At 39.2% G+C, this 8,924-nt stretch overlaps 1 protein-coding gene across 1 annotated transcript; it reads left to right on the plus strand.

The window, feature by feature from the left end:
- The first annotated feature begins 1,074 nt into the window (after window positions 1-1,074).
- Window positions 1,075-3,434, plus strand: LOC132643993 (uncharacterized). The gene is made up of 6 exons (XM_060360522.1): window positions 1,075-1,503; window positions 1,588-2,124; window positions 2,209-2,368; window positions 2,505-2,812; window positions 3,026-3,106; window positions 3,258-3,434. The coding sequence occupies exons 1-6, from the start codon at window positions 1,075-1,077 to the stop codon at window positions 3,432-3,434; spliced, it is 1,692 nt and encodes a 563-aa protein (XP_060216505.1).
- Window positions 3,435-8,924: the final 5,490 nt, after the last annotated feature.

Below are 8,924 nucleotides of genomic sequence, written 5' to 3' on the forward strand. Positions count from 1 at the left end.
CAGTTTGATATTTTGAAGCATGTTCCTTGCATGGTCACAGATGAGCAGACTATGACTGTTGATCCTACTATGGACAAAGTCAAGCATGCAGTGTTTGTCTTGAATAATACAAGTGCTGGAGGGCCTGATGGTTTTACAGGCATGTTCTTTCAAGCATGTTGGGAAATTGTTGGAGGGGATATATTCAGCATGGTATGGGATTTTTTCAGAGGACATGAACTTCCAAGGTACATAACTCACACAACTTTGGTGCTGTTTCTTAAGAAGCAAGATGTGCAGACCTTTGGTGACATGAGACCAATAAGTTTGAGCAACTTTGTTAATAAGATTTTCTCTAGAGTTATACATGAAAGGATGGTTCACCTACTGCCTGATTTAATTTCTTAGAATCAAGCAGGTTTTGTGAGGGGAAGGAGTATAGTAGAGAATATCTTATTGACACAAGAGATTATTACTGATATTAGACTCAGAACCAAGAAAAGGAATCAGGTTGTGCCTAATGTAGTGATGAAACTTGACATGACAAAAGCCTATGATAGGCTGTCATGGATATTTTTCACAAAAGTGATGAGGAAAATGGGATTTTGTGAGATGTTCATAAGTTTCATATATGAACTAGTTGGGAATAACTGGTATTCTGTGCTTATCAATGGCCAACCACATGGTTTCTTTCATTTAACTAGGGGTGTTAAGCAGGGTGACCCTTTGTCTCCTACATTATTCATCATAGCAGCTGAAGTTCTGTCAAGGGCCTTAAATTCATTGCATAATAACTTGTGGTTTACTGGTTTTGGCTTACCTCAGTGGAGTCCAAAAATCAATCATCTTTCCTATGCAGATGATACCGTCATTTTCACATCATCATGTGATATTGCATTAAGCTTGATCATGAGGGTATTGGCTGAGTATGAAGCAGCCTCAGGATAGTTGATCAACAAAGCAAAGAGTTTTGTGTAGTTACATGATAGGGTAGAAGAGGAGATATTTCAAAAGGTGGAAAGGGTAACTGGTATTTCTAGGAAGGAGTTTCCTCTGATGTACCTTTGCTGCCCTATATATTACAGCAGGAGTAAGATGGCATTCTACTCAGAAATGCTTGCAAAGGTAAGAAACATGTTGCAGAGTTGGAAAGGAAAACTTTTGTCCTTTGGAGGAAGGGCAGTACTCCTACAACATGTGCTGCAGGCAATGCCTATGCACTTATTGGCAGTTGTGGATCCTCCATCTTTTGTAATAGACAAGTTACACAAGATCTTTGCTCAGTTCTACTGGAGTAATAATATAGGAGAGAGTGGCAGGCATTGGGCAAAATGGAAAAAGGTCTGTTTGCCTGTGCAGGAGGGAGGTTTGGGATTTAGATCACTTGGAGACATATCAATGGCCTTGTTTGCTAAGTTATGGTGGAGCTTCAAGACTAAACCATCCTTATGGAGTGCTTTCATGAGCAACAAATATTTAAAGAAGAATAATTCAATTTTTGTCCGTTGGAAACAAGAGTCTCATGTATGGAGGAAAATCTTACAGGCTAGGGACCTGATGGATCATCAAATTTGGTGGCAGCTGAGAATGGGCTCTTCATTATTCTAGTTTGATAACTGGTCTGGTCTAGGCCCATTATATTTCATTGTCCCTCTTGAATTTCAATGTAATGAAGCCATAGAGAATGTGTCTGATGTAGTTACTGATGGTAGGTGGCATGTACCTGCCATCAGAAATAATTTGCCTGAGGATTTGGCTGAATACATCTTGCATGAAGTAAAACCACCTGCTAAACCTAGAGAGATTGACAAGCCTTGGTGGATGTTGGAGACAAATAGTGTTAAATCTGCATGGGAATATTTAAGGAATAGAGGTGAAAAGAAGGAGGTGTATAAGAAAATTTGGGTCAAGGGACTGCCATTCAAAATAGCTTTTCTGATGTGGAGAGTATGGCATTTCAAAATTCCTCTTGATGAGGTAGTAAAGAGCTGGGGATATCATATGCCTTCTAGGTGCTTTTGTTGTGTAGAACCAAAGGAAGAGACTGTTCCCCATATATTCTTGAGAAGTACCACTGCACAAGCAACATTGAAATATTTTTGTGCAGCAGCTGGAATAAACGTTGATGGTATGCACTTGCATCAGGTGGTTATGCAATGGTGGACAGCTAATGTTCCTTCCAGACTTTAGAATATTTTCTATGCTATCCCATCTATCATAGTTTGGCAGCTTTGGAAAAAAAGAAATGGAGATAAGAATAGGGGCAAGGTGTCAACTAGCAGAGTTATTTATCAGGCTTCTACTGATATTCAGCAGTTGGTGAGAAGTAGGAAGCCTGGAATCAAAACAACTCCACATAGGTGGCATGACATTCTGAAGATGTTGAAAAGTTTGTGCCAAAATTACAAGTCACCAAGGTCATGTGGAAATTTCCACCTGGGGTGTTTGGAAGTGTAACACAAATGGGGCCAGTAGAGGTAATCCAGGCAGAAGTTCATTTGCCTTTTGTGTGAGAAATTCATCAGGGGATCTGATATATGCAGAGGCTAGGAGAATGGGAGAGTGTACAAATACTGAATCAGAGGCTAAAGCACTTCTGCAGGCTGCAAGATCTTGCTTGTCCAAACATGTCTATTCCTTCTATCTGGAAACTGATTCTTTACTATTAAATAATATTTTGGATAGAGAGTGGAAGCCTCCATGGAACATTACATTTGAGGTTGAGGAGCTGCTAGATATCAAGGACTATGCAGAGGTACAGGTTTTGCATATTATGAGAGAGGGTAACCAGTTGGCTGATCATCTTGCCAACTATGCCCTTGATCATGGAGAGGTAGAGGTCAACTCATTTGCAGAACTAGATTCAAAGGGAAGAAAAATTCTTTATAGTGATAGGCTGCAGTGTCCCTATTTAAGAATCAGAACAAAAAGGAAATATTGAGGATGGAGTCAGATGTGGAGTCCATCAGGTCTCATCTTACTCAAGTCCATTTGGAGGAGAGTAAGATGAGAAGTTTTATTTCTAACCAGGTTTTCTTTTTTGCAGGTTACAAACTTTGTAGTGGGAACAAGGTACAACACATCAAGAAGATTCATACTTTGGTTTTTCTGCATTTCCAGGTCACAGGTTGTCCGTACATATCTTACAAGGTGTAAATTCATACAAGGAACCTTAGAGGTTGTTCATCAACATTCAGATCAATAGGACCACTCTAGTATTCTGCAGTATATCATGTATATATTGCGGTATAGCAACTGGTTTTTTGAGTGTCAAACAGGAGTTATTGTTAGTTAAAGGTTACATAATTGCAGACATGAGGTTGGACAAGATTGTAGGGGCTATTATACACGTGTATTATGCTGGTATACTCAAATATACTGCTGATATTCGTGGACTGATGACCAAGTTGTGCATCAAGGTTTCAAACTTGGGACACAAATTGGTTGACATGTAGGAGAAAATCATTCACATTAGTTTACAGGATGGGATTAGCATATTTTTCTTCAAGTGTTAGTTTTTTACTACTTTGTGATGTTAGTCATTTGTAGTACCAACTTAAGCCATCATATAAGACTTAAGTTGGTCATTAGATTAATCATGATTTCTATTAGTCTATATGACCCCCTTTGTAAAGACATTACCTTGCTTTGTTTTTGAGAAAATATATAAAATCAGCCCTAGGCCACAAGCCTAGTGGAATTTATTAAAAAAAACAATCATACAACTTGCGCGATCACCTCAGGAACCGTACCACCCATATCTGTGGGTCAAAATTTTATTAATAGGGCTCGAGAAAGGTCAATGGGGGTAAATGGGTCAAAAGTCCTATAACGACCAAACGGGTCGTTACCAAAAAGGAATGGAGTATATCTCCCTTTGTAAAAATAGAATAGGTTTCATATAAGTAAAGAAAAGGTTTCATTTGTTTTGCTTTCGCCCATTTTATAGTCAACCATATTCTTCCAAAGCCATCTTACTTCGAACCAATATCTTTTTTTTTTTTAATAAAGTCCACTAGGCTTTTGGCCTAGGGCTGATTTTATATATTTTCTCAAAGCAAAACAAGCTAAATGTCTTTACAGATGTGGCCATATAGGCTAATAAAATGCATGATTAAACTAATGACCAACTTAAGTCTTATATGATGGCTTAAGTTGGCACTACAAATAGCGAAAGTACAAATGTGGTAAAAAGTAAAACTTGAAGAAATGATCTGCTAATCCAATCTAGTAAGTATATCTGTATGTTGTTCTTCTGCTTGTCAACCACCTTGTGTCCCAAGTTCGATCCCTTGGTGCACAAATTGGCCATCTGTCCATGTATATCCACTGTATACTTAGGTATACCAGCATAATACTTGTGTATATCAGTCCCTACTGTCCTGCCAAATTTCATGACTGCACATTTGTTACCTTTATCTATCAGCAACAACAGGTTTGCACTCCAGAAACCAGGTGATATAATGCAGTATACACATGATATATTACAAAATACTAGATGCCTGAGATTTTGCATGCATGGTCCCAATGATCTTAGTGTTACTAAAAGTTCCTCCAAGAATCCTTGTATGAACTTGAACTTTTCAAGACATGTACACACCACATGCCATCTGCAAATGCAGGAAAACTAGTTCTGCATGTCCAGTCTAATGCTATGATAGTTGCTGATGCAAATGTATGGAAAAATTGTCACTTGCTTCTTCCTCAGCTTGTTCTCTTTGCCTTCTTGCGCTCCCAACTTTGAATCCTTGGTGCATTCTTGTAGCAGTCTACCTAATCTAGACTTTGCACAACTAATGCACAACATCCCTTGGATATAGCCAAGACAGTCTCCATAAGCTGTCATCTCTTCTGCAGATTGAGCACAAAGTGCTGATACCACTGCATAAAGATTTGCCAACATATAGAGACTGGTTGACATTGTAGAGAGTTTCCTTAACTCCCATGACACCAGGTTTGAATCATGTAAACCTACCATCCTTGTGTGACTTCTATGTAGATAATAGAGCACATAGTGACTAGATTTCAGAAAATTGTTCTGCTGGTTTTTGAAAACTAGGATAAAGACCATGTCATATCCTATGTGAGTAGGATCAATGGTACACCACATTGGAATAGCTTTGAAATTGAAGTCCCACTCATTATGCATTATATCACCTCCAGATTTAACCGGATCCATAATACAAAACTTAGTAGAATTTCCAAGAAACCTGACAATTTCCAATTTCCATGCAGCCTGTGTGCCTGTAAAATAGTCATTACTGTTAGTGTATAAGGACTCATCATGTTCTCCTCCAAATGGACTTGAACATATTGAGTGAAGAGTATGAGCATAGCACCAACAACAACTCAATATTTTGCCATTGTCAGCCTGTTGCAAAGGACCAGAAAAATCACACCAGCTGCTTTTGCCTGAATTATCAATATACCTCCACAGTCCTCTAAATCCATCTTGAACCTCACAACACTTCTTCCTTGATGCCAAAATTGCAGTGGAATGAGCACCAAGTGCTAATACCATACACTGCAGCCTTGATACCAAAGAATTCATGTGTGTACACTTCTTCTGCAGATCCATAATGAATCTATCAAAGGTCTCAGGTTCTCCAGGATTTCCATATGTGAATCCATGAAAAAACCAGCAATACTGCCTATTGGTACACTGATAAAACTGCATACATATCATGTTCTGTGCAAGAATCAAAGTAGCATTGCTCTCCTTTCCTTTTAAACACATCTGTTCCATATCATGACAGATATGATCCAGATGATGAAACTTGATGCCTTGCGCCCTGTTCCCAATGCAAATTTTAAAACCTGCAAAAAAGACCACATGATTAGAAATTAAGATTCTCATCTTACTCTCCTCCAAGAGGACTTGAGTAATATGAGACAAGATGGACTCCACACCAGAATCCATCCTCAATATCTTATTTTTGTTCTGATTCTTAAATAGGGACAATGAAGTTTGTCATTATTAAGAATCTTTCTTCCCTTTGAATCTAGTTCTGCAAAAGAGTTGATAGGTACCTCTCCATGATCAAGGGCATAGTTAGCAAGATGATCAGCCAACTGGTTACCCTCTCTCATAATATGCAAAACCTGTACCTCTGCATGGTCCATGATCTCTAATAGCTCCTCAACCACAAATGCAATGTTCCATGGAGGTTTCCACTCCCTATCTAAGATATTCTTCAATAATAAAGAATCAGTTTCCAGAATGAAGGAGTAAACATGTTTGGACAAACAATATCTTGCAGCCTGCAGAAGTGCCTGCGCCTCAGATTCAGTTTTTGTGCATTCTCCCATTGTCCTAGCCTCTGCATGTATCAAATCTCCAGATGAAATTCTGACACAAAAGGCAAAGGAACTTCTACCAGGGTTGCCTCTAGTTGCCCCATCTGTGTTGCACTTCCAATATCCCCAGGTGAAAATTTCCACATGACCTTGGTGACCTGTAATTTTTGAACAAACTGTTCCAAAATCTTCAGAATATCATGCCATCTATGTGGAACTGTTTTGATTCCAGGCTTCCTAATTCTCACCAATTGCTGAATATCAGTAGAAGCCTGATAAATAACTCTGCTAGTTGACATTTTGTCCATATGCTTATCTCCATTTCTTTTCTTCCAAAGCTGCCAAACTATGATTGATGGCATAGCATAGAAAATATTCTAAAGTATAGATGGAACATCAGCTGTCCACCATTGCATGCAAGTGCATACCATCAACATTTATTCCAGCTGCTGCACAAAAATATGTCCATGTTGCCTGTGCAGTTGCACATCTCAAGAATATGTGAGGGACAGTCTCTTCCTTTGGTTCTACACAACAAGAGCACCTGGAAGGCATATGATATCCCCAACTCTTTACTACATCATCAAGAGGGACTTTGAAATGACATACTCTCCACATCAGAAATGATATCTTGAATGGCAATCCCTTGACCCAAATTTTCTTGTACACCTCCTTCTTTTCACCTTTGCTCCTTATATATTCCCATGCAGATTTGACACTAAATTCTCCATTTTCTCCAACATCCACCAAGGCTTATCAATCTCTCCAGGTTTAGCAGGTGGCTTTACCTCAGTCAAGATGTATTCAGCCAAATCCTCAGGAAAATTGTTTCTAATGGCAGGCACATGCCACCTACCATCAGTAACTACATCATAGACATTCTCAATGGCTTTATTACACTGAAATTCAGGAGGAACTATGAAGTATAATGGGCCTAGTCCAGACCAGTTATCAAACCAGAATAATGAAGAACCCATTCTCAGCTGCCACCAAATTTGATGATCCATCAGATCCCTAGCCTGCAACATTTTCCTCCATATATGAGATCTTTCTTTCCAAGGGACTAGTATTGGATTATTCTTCTTTAAATATTTGTTGCTTATGAAGGCACTCCATAAGGATGGTTTAGTCCTAAAATTCCACCATAACTTAGCAAACAAGGCCATTGACATGTCTGCAAGTGATCTAAATCCTAATCCCCCTTCCTGCACAGGCAGACAAACTTTTTTCCATTTTGCCCAATGCCTGCCACTTTCTCCTATATTGTTACTCCAGTTGGTCCACTTGTACCACCATTCCCCTTTCTTATTGTCAAAGCAGCCTGCTTTTGAGCATTATTTCCAATCTGCACCTGCTTCTTTCCTTTTTGAGTCTTCCATTTATACAAATTCTGCACATTACCAACTACTTTGCCACTCTCCTACACCTTAATTACTTGCCTAGGATTTCTATTGTCTGCATGGTTTGCCCGCTTACTGTTAAACTGTTTTGCCTTATTTGCCATCTTGTTTGGTTCCTTAACATTGTTTGGGAATGTAACATGCTTCCCTTTATTTCCATTATCACCACTAACCTCCTCCTCACTCTCCTTATCTGGTAACAAATCAGGATGCAGTTTCCAACATCCTTCTTCATCATGGCCTTGCAAACAACATTCCTTACAGTACTTAGGCATGAAATCATAGAGAATTTTCACCCACCTTGATTTAATTTCTCCAGTATTACTATCCACAACCTGTAGGTTCACTCTTTTAGGATGCTCAGCCAATAAATCCACTTCAACTTTCACACAAGCACAGCTTGGCCTTGTTTTATTTTTGGTTGCCACATCCAAGGTCAATGGCTTGCCTACTGCTGAGGCCATTGAAACCAGCTGCGACTGGCCAAAGTAGTTTGGTGCTAGTGTAGGAAACGATATCCAAGCAATGGCAATGGAAGTCTCCTCCTCAAGATTAAATCAAGGATCCCATTTAAGTGTCCTCATGGGATAATACCCTCCACTCTCCTTGATCCAAAAGGCAGGTTTCGACAATAATGTTACATAGTCTTCGAACAATTCACATCTGATTAAAACATGCCTATTGCATAATAGTCCAATGGTAGCAGTACTCTTTAGTTCACACTGTTTTGGAATCAACATACGTAATGCATGCAAATCTAGCAGTCCATAACTAAATTTCCCGACTACTGCAAATTGTAGCTTCTCGTGAATTATCATCTTGTCTATTTCTTCCATGGTATATTGGATTGTTGGTTCACCATGGTGATACACGATAGGCTTCATAAGAATAGGTAAAACAGTCGTGGCAGTCGACTGTTTTGCATCACTAGCATTCAAGGTGGAAGGTTTCAATAATTTGGCATAGTCTAGGGTTTGCATGGGGATTGTTTGTGGCAATGTAGGTTGTGCAACCTCTTGTGGAGGCTGCATGGTGGCAGTAGAGGCCATAAATGGCCTGAAAGTTGTACTCTCTCTCTAAGTCGCCAATTCGCCTGGAGAGAGAAGCTCTCAGCCGTGAACCAAGATCTAAATATATCTCCCCTTGTGTTTTTTTTCTTTTTTTTTTTGCCTTACGGTTTGGGCTTTTGGCCCAAAAGTTTGAAAATAACCTTAAGTTATAAGTTTGAAAGTCCATATTACACTTATA

The sequence above is a fragment of the Lycium barbarum genome, chromosome 6, assembly GCF_019175385.1.
Source record: "Lycium barbarum isolate Lr01 chromosome 6, ASM1917538v2, whole genome shotgun sequence".
In the NCBI taxonomy this organism is placed as follows: Eukaryota; Viridiplantae; Streptophyta; class Magnoliopsida; order Solanales; family Solanaceae; genus Lycium; species Lycium barbarum.

What these genes read in the sequence shown, in the direction of transcription:
- LOC132643993 (XM_060360522.1), top strand. Translation starts at nt 1,075, where the DNA reads ATGGCATTCTACTCAGAAATGCTTGCAAAGGTAAGAAACATGTTGCAG. An exon ending in ATGGTATGCACTTGCATCAG is followed by an intron (nt 2,125 to 2,208) that starts GTGGTTATGCAA and finishes ATAGTTTGGCAG; the next exon opens with CTTTGGAAAAAAAGAAATGG. An exon ending in TCTGCATTTCCAGGTCACAG is followed by an intron (nt 3,107 to 3,257) that starts GTTGTCCGTACA and finishes AGTGTCAAACAG; the next exon opens with GAGTTATTGTTAGTTAAAGG.